Source organism: Rhinoraja longicauda, chromosome 24, assembly GCF_053455715.1.
Source record: "Rhinoraja longicauda isolate Sanriku21f chromosome 24, sRhiLon1.1, whole genome shotgun sequence".
Classification (NCBI taxonomy): Eukaryota; Metazoa; Chordata; class Chondrichthyes; order Rajiformes; family Arhynchobatidae; genus Rhinoraja; species Rhinoraja longicauda.
In genome coordinates, this window is record NC_135976.1 from 24861390 (window position 1) to 24877218 (window position 15829).

The window sequence follows — 15829 nt, forward strand, 5'->3', positions numbered from 1 at the left end:
GCTCAGAGACTTCCCATAACCTGCAAGAATGCGATGGAATATATTTTCACAGATTTAATAACATTCAGGTAGTTTGACAACATCCAGAACAAATCGGCCTTTTTGATTGTCACCTCTCACACCTCACTCCCTAAATACTTTAGCACATCGGACCCCCTTGATTATATTCCAGGGGTTGGATATCCTTCCCTACATCGCATAGTGTATCATGCATCTCTCTCTGATGTCACGTTGTGCATGTAACAAATACTTCCCACTGTCAGACTCCATAAAATGCCCTTTCTTATCTCAGACTGCACAAGATATTTCTTCCCTGCGTCCTACCCTTTCCCTATAAATGTGATGATATGCCCTTGCGTGGCGTTCTTCCCATTCTAAATCTCCTCATTGCACAGTTCTCTTCTGATTCACGTCTGGTCTTACATCTCCTTCAGGTCACTTTGATCTGGTTTGCCTTTTGCTGAAAAAGGGAGCCGACCTCCTGGCGGGGACCATTGACAAAGGTGGTGTTGCAACATCTCTGCATGGAATTGCTAATCCCTTCAGTCAAGCTGCTGCCCATGGGCACAGGTAAGAAAAAGGGGCAATGTGCTTTTACTTGTAAGGTCGAGGTTATCAGAGGGCATTCCAAATTAAACCCTTATGCTGAAGGCAGAGAGAGTTTTATGTGTGAGATGTTTATTCTGTCAGTTGGATCTAGCAAATAAGTCCAGAAATTCCTAAATAATTGAAGATGGATATTTTGTGGAGTAGATTGTACTCACATTGGGAGTCACAATGGATGGAAAATTGAACCTGGCTTTCAGTCAGTCACATGGAACTCAATGGGAGTCCTGCCAAGTCTTGTGCAATACTCCATAAGAAGGTTGCAGGAGACATTTGATCTGTTTTCCCACTTCAGACCAATCACCCGTCCCTGCGTGCTTCCATTTTGTTAGACTTCTAGTTAAAAATTGTTCCTTGCACAATTTACACAAACATGTTGTCTGCTGAAGAACGTACTGTGGAGGCCTGCTACTGATTCAGAAGCCTGGCCATACTGATCAAGGTGCTTGAGGCACCTTGCCACTTCTTACAGTAGTGGTACAGTAGTTCTTGAATGGTAGTTCTTATGATGTCTGGAAGATCAGATACCGCAGGGCAGCAAGGCAGAAAGAACTGGTATCCTAAGGCTCAATCCCTCCCACAATGCACAGGAAACCTTCCTGCTAACTCCTCTCTGAGGAACGGTGTTGAGGTCTTCCATGTGGGTGGTGAAAGAGATCCGTGGCATTCCATCGCTCGGCAGCCACACCCGTGCTCTGCCCATGGATGTCCAGATCTTGGTAAACTTTGACGTCTGGCTTCTCCATCATTCCACACATTGAATGCTAATGTTTGCCATTTCTCCCAGTGTGCGGCTCACTACACCAGTGGAGTGTGAGTGTCACTGTCTACTCAAATAAGGAGGATTTGATCAACATGTCCTGTAACAGAGACCATGAGGCTGAGTGGTGAATGTATTTGTAAACAATGTAGCCTTCCATTGGGTTCAAGGGCTGATACATTTTCTCCCTTGCGGCTTTGAGCTCCCCGACAGAACCAATAGGTCTTCAAAAATCACAATGGCTTCCATTACTTGATCCTCCTAGTGCTGGTTTGCATGGATCTCCCAGTACAAAGGACCCCCCCCCCCCCCTCTTCTCCTCCACAAGGACCTCAAGGATGTGGACTGGGAAATGGGGGCATGCTGTCTCTCCTTTACTCCCTCTCTGCCATTTGGAATCAGTAGTCAATAATCCACATGCTTGCAAGCATGTGATGGCTTCCAGGAAAGTGTGCTTCAAATGCTGGAGCCCTGACGATGTGACTGGACATTGCAGGGTCCTGTTAGGCTGTGCTAAATTCAGTACTCTATTATAAGACCTGCTCAACACACTGTGTACGTCACAGCCCTAGACAGCAAAACTGTACCTACCTCTGCTTTTACAGAGGATGCTATCTTATACAGAATTCCAGTTCAGAGAGCTAGTCACTGCTGGATTAGCACTTGAATTTAGGATCAGAAGGGATTACAAGCAAGAGAGTGTTACATCTGGGAACCATGTGTAAAGGGTGGGGTGCCAAGGACAATAGACAATAGGTGCAGGAGGAGGCCATTCGGCCCTTCGAGCCAGCATCGCCATTTAATGTGATCATGGCTGATCATTCTCAATCAGTACCCCGTTCCTGCCTTCTCCCCATACCCCCTGACTCCGCTATCCTTAAGAGCTCTATCCAGCTCTCTCTTGAATGCATTCAGAGAATTGGCCTCCACTGCCTTCTGAGGCAGAGAATTCCACAGATGCACAACTCTCTGACTGAAAAAGTTTTTCCTCGTCTCAGTTCTAAATGGCCTACCCCTTATTGTTAAACTGTGGCCCCTTGTTCTGGACTCCCCCAACATTTGGAACATGTTTCCTGCCTCTAACGTGTCCAACCCCTTAATAATCTTATACGTTTCGATAAGATCTCCTCTCATCCTTCTAAATTCCAGTGTATACAAGCCTAGTCGCTCCAGTCTTTCAACGTATGATAGTCCCGCCATTCCGGGAATTAACCTAGTAAACCTACGCTGCACGCCCTCAATAGCAAGAATATCCTTCATCAAATTTGGAGACCAAAACTGCACACAGTACTCCAGGTGCGGTCTCACTAGGGCCCTGTACAACTGCAGAAGGACCTCTTTGTTCCTATACTCAACTCCTCTTGTTATGAAGGCCAACATTCCATTGGCTTTCTTCACTGCCTGCTGTACCTGCATGCTTCCTTTCAGTGACTGATGCACTAGGACACCCAGATCTCGTTGTACGTCCCCTGTTCCTAACTTGACACCATTCAGATAATACTCTGCCTTCCTATTCTTACCACCAAAGTGGATAACCTCACACTTATCCACAAGGAGAGCGTATTTTAACTGGGAGCCTTACGGAGAGAATGTGGTGCAGTGTAGAGTGCCTTCCAATTGATGGCCCAGTACTGAAGTTATTCATTAGAGGCAGGACAGAGAGCTACTTGGCTTTCGATGGAGAACAATGAATTGAATGGACCAGAGAATGAATAACCGGGGACGTTTACACTATAGATGGAGGGTACCTGTGTAGATCTCACCGAGATACTGTAAATTACAGTGATGAATTTAATATTTGGTTACACAGACTGGAATGGCTGACATGGCTAATATCTCTATATTCTGTTTTTAATTATGACTCAGGAAAGTGCTGCAGAAGCTTCTTTCACAGCCGGACACCGCAAACACTGACTTTGTGTCTCTGGAGGACATCCTTGCCGAGGGGGCGGAGTTGAGCAAGCAGCAGGTTCCGAAATGTGGGCTGAGTCGCAGTAGCAAAGCTCGCAGCAAAGCACTGCAGGATGCCCTGTATCAGAGTGCCGAACACAACTATCTCGACATCAGTGTGGAACTGCACAAGCTGGGTAGGTGCAGCCTCTTGTGCACTTGGGGTGGGGTTATGGCACTTTCAACTCTCATTCCTGGAATGTTTCTTTCTTTTCCTTATCCCTCTGTGGTCTGTTGACCAGAGCAGTTCACCTCCATAGAGGCTCCCATCTGCACATAACCACGAGGCCATGGAAATCTCCCAATCTGCTCTGAGCTTCAGTTTCACCTAGTAAGTCATAGATTTAAACAGCACGGAAACAGGCCCTTCAGCCCAACTCGTCACTGCTGACCAAGATGCCTCATTCTAGCTAGTACCTTTTGCCCACATTTGACCCAAATCCCTCTAAATCTTTCTTATCCAGGTCCTGTCCAAGTGTCTTTTAAATGGTGTAATAGTACCTGCCTCAACTGCCTCCTCTGACAGCTCCTTCCATCTACCTACAACCGTCTGAGTGAAAAGGTTGCTCCTCGGGTTCCTATTAAATCTTTCTCTTCTCACCTTGAACCTGCATCCTCTGGTTCTTGATTTCCCTACGCTGGATAAAAGACTCTGGGCATTCAAGCAATCTATTCCCCCTCATGCTTTTATAAGCTCTCTATGATCACCCTCTCAGCCTCCTATGCTCCAAGCAATAAAGTCCTTGCCTGCACAACCTCTCTCAATAGCTCAGATCTGTGGTTAGGTGACGTTTTGGGTTGGGACCCTTCTCAGAGTTTGAATTAGGGTCCTGACCTGAAACATCACCTATCCATATATTCCAGAGATGCAATCTAACCTGCTGAATTACTCCAGAACTTTGTGTCGTTTTTCCCCCACTTGCTTCTATCATTACTGCCATCTATTCTGGTGGTTTATTGACTTTGTCTTGATTTGAACTGTTTTTTATTGTTGGAAACATTGATTTTACGTGATGTCTCTGGTTCTTAAAGATTGTATTGGCTCTGGAAACAATTATTTGGAAAATTTATAACCCAAACAAATCCAGACCTGGGTTTCTCAGCAGTTTAAATTCCCCATTAACCATGGGGCCTTCACCCAGATATGTTCTGTTACAGCCCTCTGCTGGCATTTCCAGGAACTGCACCTGTATGCACAAGCTCTGAATACGGTAAACACAAAATGCTGGAGTAACTCAGTAGGTCAGGCAGCATCTCGGGAGAGAAGGAACGGGTGACGTTTCGGGTCGAGTCCCTTCTTCAGACTTATGTCAGGGGAGGGGTGACGGGAAGACTAGTAGGAGAACTGGGAAGGGGAGGGGATAGAGAGGGGAAGCAGGGACTACCTGAAGTGGGAGAAGTCAATGTTCAAACCGCTGGGGTGTAAACTGCCCAAGCAAAATATGAGATGCTTTGATTTAAAACAGCATCTGCAGTTATTTGCCTATACCTCTGAATAGGGTAATGCGGTCTACAGATTTCCAGAGCATCAGTAGAAAGTTTAACAGGACACATCTGAACATCTTATTGTAAATAAGGAGCTTTTGAATTATAGCCACCATGCAAAGGAGGAAATGCTGTGACCAATTTATGCACAGTGGTCTAAAAGAAACATCGCTATGCGCTTTTCCTAAAGCATTTTACAGTTGAAAATAGATGCCTTTTGTTTCAGGAGTGTATGTGTTTAAACCCAGAAATTTAAGCACGACCTTAAGTGAGTTACTTTTGCACAATAACACATTTTGCATGATAGGGATGGAAAAGTTAATATTATTCCTCAACTCCTCATCTTCTGAAACACTGTGGGGGAATGTAGCACAGTTTGTCTGGGAACAACCATTACTGGATTCTTCCATGACCCCCAAACTACACCCCGATCCTCCCAAACACCCGACCCTGCCATCATTGTATTCTGACCACGACCCATCTTCCCCCAGCCTCAGCCACCGACTCCATTGCTGTCTGTTCATCTTCACTGGTGATCTTTGGTTCCCAAACCTGTGCCAAACGAGGGCTGTGATTCTGGGTCCTCCATTCCCAGGCTGTATCCTGGGAAAATGTTCTGTAAGAAAATAACTGCAGATGCTGGTACAAATCGATTTATTCACAAAATGCTGGAGTAACTCAGCAGGTCAGGCAGCATCTCCCGGTGGCCGAGCACTTCAACTCCCCCTCCCATTCCTAGTCTGACCTTTCTGTCATGGGCCTCCTCCAGTGCCATAGTGAGGCCCACCGGAAATTGGAGGAACAGCACCTCATATTTCGCCTGGGCAGTCTGCAGCCCAGCGGTATGAACATCGACTTCTCCAACTTTAGATAGTTCCTCTGTCCCTCCCCTCCCCTCCTCCTTCCCAGTTCTCCCTCTATCTTCCTGTCTCAACCTATATCCTTCCTTTGTCCCGCCCCCCTGACATCAGTCTGAAGAAGGGTCTCGACCCGAAACGTCACCCATTCCTTCTCTCCCGAGATGCTGCCTGACCTGCTGAGTTACTCCAGCATTTTGTGAATAAAATGTTCTGTAACCTGACCACCCAAACCCAGCCACCCTAGGCCAATCATCCATTGTGATCCTTTTCTACTACCACCTTCACTCCCTCTTCCCCATTCCCTGGTTTACTCCCACCATATGACCATGTATAAACTGCCTGTCCACTGTTGTTTCCCACTCCAAGGCAAGCCTCATCCTTCATTTACCAAAGCCAGCACTCCATTAGAGGCACAGGACTGATCCTGATGCATGCCTACCCCACAATTTCACTGGACACAAGGCTTGGGTCCTATCCTTACTCCTCCCCCCCAACCCAAGATACAGGCCTAATCTCTCTGCCTCCTCAACCTACAAAACCTAATACCTGGGGTCAATCCTTCCCCCACCCCCAGCTCCCCTGTCCCTACGGGCACGGACCCGATCACTCTATCTCCCCACCCCATCACCCCACTGGACCCAGGCTCGGGGCTGATCCTTTTAACTCCTCAAACCCAAGGCATAGGCTTAATCCCTCTCACCTACACTTACCCCCTCCCTCAACCCAAGTAACATGCCTAACCCTCGCCCTCCTCTTCAAATGCAGAGATGAGAAGATATCCACTAATCCACAGCTAGAACCGCAGTGAACAGATCGCATCAGGTCCCTACCTACTTTTCTGTCTTTCCAGAACCAATTGCCTGGGATGTGGAGTATGTGAAGTGTTGGAAGTTCCTGTGTCTTGGTTCATAACCTCTTTGTTTCCAACGAAGTCTGCACCCTTTGCCTCATGCCTGTTTGTTCTTTCTCCATCAGGTGTCCCATGGACAGTGCACTCGTGGCAGAAGTCCCTTCAGACCTCGTTCAGCCAACATCACTGCTCCATTACTCTGGATCTGCTGAAGGAGTTCGATAGTCTGAAGGATGTGTACAGCGAGGAAATGATCTCCCAGGGCCTGCCCCTCATGTTCAACATATTCCACTTGAGCAAGGTGTGACGCTGTGCAGTCCTCTCTGTGCCTGAACAAATCTGCATTAGCATCTTTTACACATATTTTAGTTATATTCAACAATGTAGATCAGATGGAAGGTATGGCAGAATGTTGACAAATGGAAATTAATCCCAACAATTGCCAGGCCAGGCATTTTGGGAAGTCTGATGTGGGTAGGAGATACAGAGAATGGTAGGACACAAGAAAATGTTGATGAGCAGAGGGACCCAGGGATTCAAGTCCCTGAAACTGGCAAGAGTGGCAGCTGGTGGTGGTGAAGAAGGCATATGGCATGCTTGTCTTCGTAGGTCAAAGCATGGAATATATAGATTGGATTGTTATGTCGCCACTTAACAAAACATTAATCAAACCATACTTGGACTGTTGTGGCAGTCCTGGTGTGAAGAATGCGGTTGTGCTGGGGAGAGTGTAGATGCTTTCTCTACACTATCTGCCTCTCCACCCATCTTCGTATCATCTGCAAACATGGCTGCAAAGCCTTCAATAAAGTGCCATCTTGCAGATCCCCCTGTGAAGTTCAACTAACAACGATATCGTAAAAGTTTTGTCATAACAAATTCCTACTGCAGACTTCTGATTATGGGGATCATGGGGCCAAAACAAACCACGGTATTAAATGCAAGGGTTTGCTGTCTTAAACAGTGAGCAGAGATAACTACTATGATGAAGAGAGTGGTGTTTCAACAGTGAGTCTGCTCTGCTCTGCGGTCGGTCAGTAATGCCTGGGCTGTGTATCTGCACTGAATGTTGGATGAACTGACCTCGGTGTCTCTTTGGCATTGCATGTTTCAGAACGATGATATTATTCGACAGTTGGCTGCCATTTTCACTCACTGCTATGGGCCCTACCATATCCCTGTGATCCAGGAGCCCAAGGAGAAAAGCAGTGTTCCAGCAGGTGAGCCTCATCTGTCTCCTCTGTCTAGTGGGATTATACAGTGGACTCAATCACAAGCACATCTTTAATGCTGAACGTTTTGCTCTTGAGTCATAACAACAAGGAGAGACTCCGCCATACCCATGAGGTGTTGGTATGGCCACCCCCCATGAAGCTGGCTTATTACCCTAGCCTCCACCTACCTCTGTGAGGAGTCTCCCACTCCCCCTTCCATGTGGTTGTCTCTCTATAGTCATAGTCATACAGTGTGGAAACAGGCCCTTGCCCACACCGACCAACATGTCCCACTTACCAGTCTACCTGCCTGCATTGACCCATGTACCTGTCCAAATGTTTTTTAAATGTTGCAATAGTACCGTACCCCCACTACCTTTTATGTGAAAAAGTTACCCCTCAGATTCCTATTAAACCTTTCCCCCCTCACCTTAAACCTATGTCCTCTGGTTCTCTGTTCACCTACTTTGGGTAAGAGACTTTGTGCATCTACTTGATATATTCCTATCTATCAACCAGAATAGAGAGATGCACATCATGTGCAGTTTAAGTTGGCATCAAGGTTGGCAAAGATATTGCAGGCAGAATAATCTGTTGCTGTGCTGTACTTTTCTATGCACCATCTATAGCAATCTTGTGTGGCTTTCTCTTATCAAACCATGGAGTTGTCTACCCCATCCATCTCAGTCTCTCTCTTCCTATCCACTGGAAGACTGTGGAGCCTTCCAGTGTTGCTCCAAAATGTTCCACTGTAGGATTAGAGAGCAGTAGCAGCTCTTGCAGGGTGAATACAGACCGTTCCCTGGGATCTCACAGTACACAGTGATGCACAGCCACTTGCCAACCGGGACAGAAGGAGTCTCACAGTCCTTAATTTAACTCGTTCTCTCTCTCTGTGTTTCTTCCTGCAGAGCCCGTCCCCATGAACAACCGGAACCGTTCAGACGTCACCTTCCTCGTGGGAGGGAAACCTTTCTACGGCGATCGTGCGCTGCTGTCTTCTGCCTCACCCCGGTAAGAGGCCACAGTTCATCAAACTAATCATCTGTTCAACGCATACCCGGGTTAGTGCATTGGCCTTGAAGCTGGGGCAGGGAGATTCTATCGTTTAAGTCTGATCCCCATTCTGTAGATTAAGTATACTGCGGGTAAAAGCATAACATCATGACAGTTGCAACGTATGTCTATGTGAAGGGAAGGACTAAAAGGTAGAGAAACACTGGCTTCAAAGTGAGAAGGGAACGGGCGAGGGAGGATGGAACAAAGCTCAAAGAGGGCTGCAATATGAGAAGTGAGTACACAGCGAAGGGGACGGGGGGGGGGGGGGAGTAAATTGGTGGAATTTCTCTCTCCCCCTCCACTTCTACCCACATTTCCTCCTCTGGTTTCTCAACTCTTCTATCCTTGCCTCGTCTTTTTGTCTTTGGCCTTTGTCCAGCCATCTGCCTGTCCAAACCCTCCTCACATGTATCCACCTATCACTTCCCTGCTTTGACCTGCCCCTCCTCCCTTCCAGCTTTCTTTTGCCCCCCCACCCCCCCAAGCCCCACAGTCAGTCTGAAGAAGGGTCCCGACCCCAAATGTTATCTGGTTATATTCTCCAGAGATGCTGCTTGATCTGCTGAGTTATTCCAGCATTTTGTGTCTTTCGTATCACAGTTGTAAGTGGGAGAGGACTATGCAAATGGTGTTACTTTGACCATCAGTCAAGAGGTTTCTCTGCAATTAAGCAGACTTTGTTTGATTAGGGTTTAAGGGTATATTTCCTGCTCACATTCCTTGAAGATTTCTTGAAGCGAGGATCAGCAACATATTGTTGCATTAAAGATGTGTACATACTGTAGAACTCTAACATAGGTGCTGAAGGCCATTAGTGCGCTATCATTTATGATTATGCGGTTACTACATAATATTATTTTCACACTTCAGGTTCAAAGTACTCATTGAAGCCTGCGCTTCCAACACTGCCAAGGCCAGCAATCCCATTGAGATAAAGGATGTAGGGTTCGAAACATTTGAGGTAACTAACAGCAGATTTTGCAAATTCTTAATATAAACTGGGTAGCAGGATAATTGCATGCACACCACATAGGTGTGAGAGGGTGTCAATGGTTATGGGGAGAAGGCAGGAGAATGGGGCTAGGAGGGAAAGGTAGAACAGCCATGATTGAATGGCGGAATAGACTTGATGGGCTGAATGTCCTAATTCTGCTCCTATCACTCATGAATTGATGTTCTTATGATACATTTTCTTGTCAACTATTACTGTGGATACCTGGTATATGTAGGCAAAATGGCCAAACCTTCATGCATCTGGTGTATAAGCGGTCCTGGTCACTAATCATGCTTAGGCTTGGAACATAATTTTGGTAACGAACCCCTAATTTGTGAGTTCTCCGACACTTGTCCCAGACAAATACTTCAATTTAGTAAAGAGGGGATGTCGTATTCTTGGAGGAGCTGTCCTTCGGAAGAGATGTTAAGCCACAAAGACATTATCTATTGTCAACATTGCCAAAAGTAAATAACTGGTTGTTCATCTTGGTGAGATTTTTGTACAGCTGGCAATGTACAGTTTAACCTTGACATTTCCCAACAAAATATGACTGCCCTCCTGGAAATTAATATTTGGGTGTAAAGGCCTTTGTGATAACCAAAGCTGTTATAGAAATGCATGCGTCACATTTGGGGAAATGTTTTTTCACTTGGCTTATCATGCACAGACCCGTGTACTGAAATGCAATCTCTCCACAGTGCCTGGTTCAGCACATTTACAGTGGAGGGACAGAGAGAATGGACATCAGTAAAAGCCGAGCCTTGGAGGTAAGATGCCCTCTCCTATGTATCTCAGCTCTCGCTTATTTGAAACCTTGTTCCATTGCCTGCTGCCAGAGAGCAAGATGCCAGGTGTCCCAGCACAAAATCTACTTATCCACTCCCTCACTTAGATATTAAGGTGCATTAAAGTGTTAGTGCAAGAAACTCATTACCGCTGGGCAGGGAAGAATCATGAGCTGAGGACTTCTTAGATCAATGTGCTCAATGTGGCTGTCTGTGTAGGGTGGGAAGGTGACAGGCATTAAATGATGTGGTGCTCCCCTCATTGAATGGAAGGATATTTATTGTTTGACTGTATGTAGGAAGGAACTGCAGATGCTGGTTTAAACCCAAGATAGACACAAATTACTGGAGTAACTCAGCAGGACAGGCAGCATCACTGGAGAGAAGGAATGGGTGACCTTTCGGGTCGACCCCCTTCTTCAAACTCGACCCGAAATGTCACCCATTCCTTCTCTCCCAGAGATGCTGCCTGTCCTGCTGAGTTACTCCAGCATTTTGTGTCTATCTATAGTTTGGTGAAACTGTTGGATTCTGGAGCAGAGACGAACAAGACCTTTATCTGTCAGGGAATAGGAGTAAAGGGATGGACATGGATGGAGTGAAATAAAATGGCCTCTAGCCAAGGTGTAGAATAGTGATTGCTTTCTGATTTTTTGTTTTGTTTTAGAGGAGATTATATTAAAGGTTAAATGTGTTCAGCAGAATTGATAATCATTTGTGAGCTGTGGGAGGAGATGAAAGGAATGTGTGTAAGCTAGAATAGGTGGAATGGTTTTAATGGCTGTGGAGAAACTTTATTCATTCTTGGACCATAATCGTTTTACTCCAGTGCTCATGTCTCTGCCTCTGTGCCAGGTTCTCACAGCTTCCAGCATCTTCAAACTAGAGTCGCTTAAGCATCACTGTGAAGTCGTGTGTTCAAGGGACTTGACCCTTGCTGGCATTTCAAATACCTACCAAAGGGCTAAGGTGAGGTCATCCATATCTTACACTGATATCCAAGATGCATAACATGCAGTGTCTTGAATTAAAGGAGAGTATCCTCCACAATTCATGAGATAAGTTAAGAAATTAATGGCATTGAAATTGGTGGAGATCCACACTGTGTGGAGAACTCATTCTGTGGATTTTAGGAAGGAGATGAGGAAGAATTTCTTTCGTCAGAGGGTGGTGAATCTGTGGAATTCTTTGCCACAGAAGGCTGTGGAGGCCAAGTCAGTGGATATATTTAAGGCAGAGATAGATAGATTCTTGATTTGTACAGGTGTCAGAGGTTATGGGGGGAAGGCAGGACAATGAGGTTAGGAGGGAGAGATAGATCAGCAATGATTGAATGGCGGAGTAGACTTGATGGGCTGAATGGCCTAATTCTGCTCCTATCACTTATGATCTCATAATATAGGCTGATGTCCCGTGAACAGTAGTTAAGGAATGCTGCACCTTTGGAGGTGTCATCTTCTGGACTAAAGTTAAGGCACTAAAGTTAAGCCCATTGACCCAGCCATGGAGCAGGCTACTTTAGACCTGGTCGAGTGTAATGGGACAGGATTCACTTCATAGTAAAAAATTGAACTGGAGGGATAGTTTGAAGTATATAAAGTTATGAAAGATATAGATAGGATAGACAGTAAGAACCTTTGGCAGGTTGGAAATGTCAAAGATGAGAAGGCACAGCTTCAAAGTGAGAAGTGCAAAGTTTAAAAGAGATCTGCGGGGGCCAATTTTTTACATGATCGTAGGTGCCTGAAACATGCTGCCGGGTGTGGAGATATGATAGTGGCGTTTAAGAGATGTTTAGATTGGCACAGGGATATGCAGCAAATGCATGGAAATGGATCATGTGCAGACAGATGAGATTAGTGTATCTTGGTATCATGTTTGGACTTTGTGGGACATGGCACCTGTTAATTGCTGTACTGTTAGATGTTCTGTGAAGGTGATCTAAACAGAATAAAATGCCTTTCTGGAATCTGAAACTAGATTTAATTATAGATATGGATAATTATTAGGTATGATTGAAAATGCCAGGGAATTGGTTACATTCAAGGCTGGGATGCACCCACTTTTTGGCTGTAAAGAGCATTGAGGGTGAGGGGAGTAAGCAGGAAATTGAAGTTGAGGCCAAAGATCAAATCACCTGTAGACAGTGGATCAGATTCAAGAGGCTGTGCTGCTTAAACCTACTGTTAACATTGAAGAGGGTGCATGGTCCACATCTACTGTTATTATTGAAGAGCAGGGGACCCCAAATCATTACTGTTGTGGGATCATACTTGCTGCGTCTTTTGAAACTGTAATGGATAGTCAGAACATAACCGTTTTAACCACAGTGACAGTAGCCATCTCCTCCCTTTCCTATCTTTCCACCTATTGTTGGTGTTGCCTCTCGGTGAGATATGTTGCAGTGTTCACGCCTGTCTTCATTTCAGAGGCTAATAACCCAATAAATGCAATTCTACGCCTTATAGAAATTCCAATATTAGCAATGACCTTACATCTTTGGAGTGTGGGAGGAAACCGGAGTACCCGGAGAAAACCCACCCAGGGAGAACGTAAAATCTTCGTACAGACAGCACTTGTAGTCAGGATCAAACCTGGGTCTCGGGCACTGTAAGGCAGAAAATCTATCATTGTGCCAGTGTGTCACCCCCTCTATAGCTTGATAGAAGAAGTAGGGAGAAATACTTTCCACTAGTTGGTAACCAGAGGAAATATAAAGTTGTTGGTCAAAACAATTGGAAGGGATTGAGACTAACGTTTTCTGCGATGAGCTGTGCCTTGCCTAAAATGGTAGAGAAGGCAGATTCGATAACTTTCAAAACCAATTGCATAGATATTTCAAAAGGAAAATCTTTGAGCTATAGTAAAATAGGGAGATGGAACTAATTGGGCAACTCTCTCTTGAGGTCAGAAAACGCCAGTGGGCAATTTTGCTGTGATTTTATTTTTCTGAAAAGCTACACTTGTTTGCTACAGGTCGTGGATGCCTCTGATTTGGTCTCCTACTGCAGTGGATACTTTCTGAAGAACATGCTGTCTTTATTGGAGCAGGACTCTTTCCGGCAGCTGCTGAAGAATGAGGCAGTAAAATCTGATCTACTGGCAGACCTACAGCAAGCTCTCACTGCCAGGATGCAAGCAGTTTACCAGCCCATCTCTAAGGAAACCATGGTATGATTTAACAACAGGACTCAAATGTCGACTTAGCCTTTCAATGGTGGCGACGACTAACAAACATTGCCTGTAAATGGAGATTGCTTTACTGGGGAAACCAAACGAGCAGCCCAATGTAATATGTAGTGACTTGGAAAACAGCAAAAGAACCGTAACTATTTTCTCTCAGAGAATCTTCTTCCTTCTCTTTCAATATCCATGCCTTGATTTCTCTATCCCCAGGATTCATCCAGGCTTCTATTCATGCCTTCCTGTATTTATGCTTCCAACAGAGCAAGGACTAATTTGTGATCAGTGACATTAAACATGACAGAGAACAGAAAAACTTTTAATATACACAAAGGGTGGAGTAACTCAGTGGGTCAGGCAACATGAGGTGACCTGACATCACCCATCTAATTTATCCAGAGATGCTGCGTAACCCGCTGAGTTACTCCAGTACTTTGCGTCTGTCTTCCGTATCTGCAGTTCCATTCTACACAAAATAACCTTTTACTACTTGTTATTAATTCATGTAACAACACCTTGCCTTAAAATAATGTGATCCAATCCTCAATATAGGGTGGACCCATAGAGCCTCTGATACTGTAGCAAACAAATGAGGTCAACTCTATATTTACACCAGGTTATGGGTCATCTTGATATTGAGGATCACTCTGTCAATCATAGACAATGAAGATTTTTTTTTACCTCCCCCGATCTCATCCCATCCCATCTTACCAATGTCTCCATCTCAAACTGGCTTTAATTTACATTAAGGCTATTTCCTGACAATACACTGGCTGTATGGACAACCCTCCTGGACATCATGGTCTGTGAGCAGTTAATGGGCAACAGTCCTTGTGATGGATCAGTTTCGGTGAACCGTCCCTCCTATGCATCTTAAGAGTATCTCCGCCAGTTATGATCTGTGACAAGCAGAGACATTAAACGTATTTCAGATGGTAGAGAACAGAAGAACCTTTTACAGCTTGCCATCCATTCATCCAACAACAGCTTATCTTAAAGTTAAACTTACCTGAAGTCAGCTTGCATCGGGGGCTGCTTGTTTACAGTCTCCCAATGGATCCTTGGTCTGAGTCATGTAGTGACTCACTGAATCTCACTGAAGTGACAATAGGATTTCTAGAAGGACTGTATAAACTTACCTGAAGTCGGCTGGCGTGGACTGTTTCACATGTGTTACTCAAGCATTCAATTCCGAGACTTTACTGTGCCTCATGCATGTTTGCAATCAAAAGAGAAACTAAATGACTATTTTTTACTGAAGTGCAATATTGTGTGTAACCTACTGTGTCTTATTGCTTAATAATGGATTTCCTGGTGTAAAAATATTATTAAACAGAGAGATTCATATTTATGGAAAGTGTCAGAAATCTGTACTTCAGGCATGAAAATCAAACAAAAGATTTCAGAGCTGTACATGATTATTTACAATGTTGAACACATTGATGCCCTGTAGTGTGCCTTTTATAATTAAACAGGATTTAATTCCAAATGTGTTCTTTTGTGTTCTTCGTGGGCTTCAGATGGGTGTGTAACTTCAATCACATGACAAGTAAATGGTCTTGGTATGAATATCAGCGGTATGAATATTGGTTTCTCTAACTTCAAGTAACCCTACATCCCCTCTCACTCCATCCTTCCCCCACCCTGGTCGTTGTACTAGTTTCATTGCCGTCCTGTTGAGTTTCACTGTATAACTCGTTACCCCCTACCCCACAGCCAACAATGGACAATTGTGGGCTCCACCTTTCCTTGATCGTTACTTTTTGCATATCTTTCATTCATTTGTTCTATATCTCCCTATAATCACTGTCTCTATCTCTCGTTTCCCTTTCCGCTCTTTATCAGTCTGAAGAAGGGTATCGACCTGAAATGTCACCTATTCATTTTCTCCAAAAATGCTGCGGTCCCGCTGAGTTACTCTAGCTTTTTGTGTCTATCTTTGGTTTAAACCAGCATCTGCAGTTCCTTCCTACACAAGTAAATAATGGTCGAACTCTTTGCCACCTAAGACTTTCACTGGTGTTGGTGTCTTACTGAACCGTCCCAATCACCCTGGAATTAAGAACTGCCCAACTGTGGT

General features: G+C 44.9%; 1 protein-coding gene across 1 annotated transcript in view; it reads left to right on the forward strand.

Annotated features, from left to right (window-relative positions):
- LOC144605315 (ankyrin repeat- and BTB/POZ domain-containing protein 3-like) overlaps positions 1–15232 on the forward strand; it is a 40533-nt gene extending 25301 nt beyond the window's left edge. The window contains exons 9-17 of the mRNA XM_078420437.1: positions 435–570; positions 3233–3453; positions 6637–6812; positions 7626–7731; positions 8637–8739; positions 9655–9745; positions 10480–10548; positions 11422–11535; positions 13543–15232. Coding sequence (XP_078276563.1) covers positions 435–570; positions 3233–3453; positions 6637–6812; positions 7626–7731; positions 8637–8739; positions 9655–9745; positions 10480–10548; positions 11422–11535; positions 13543–13743 — 1217 coding nt within the window. The 3' untranslated portion in view covers positions 13744–15232. The remainder of the gene's footprint in view (positions 1–434; positions 571–3232; positions 3454–6636; positions 6813–7625; positions 7732–8636; positions 8740–9654; positions 9746–10479; positions 10549–11421; positions 11536–13542) is intronic.
- The last annotated feature ends 597 nt before the right edge of the window (positions 15233–15829 follow it).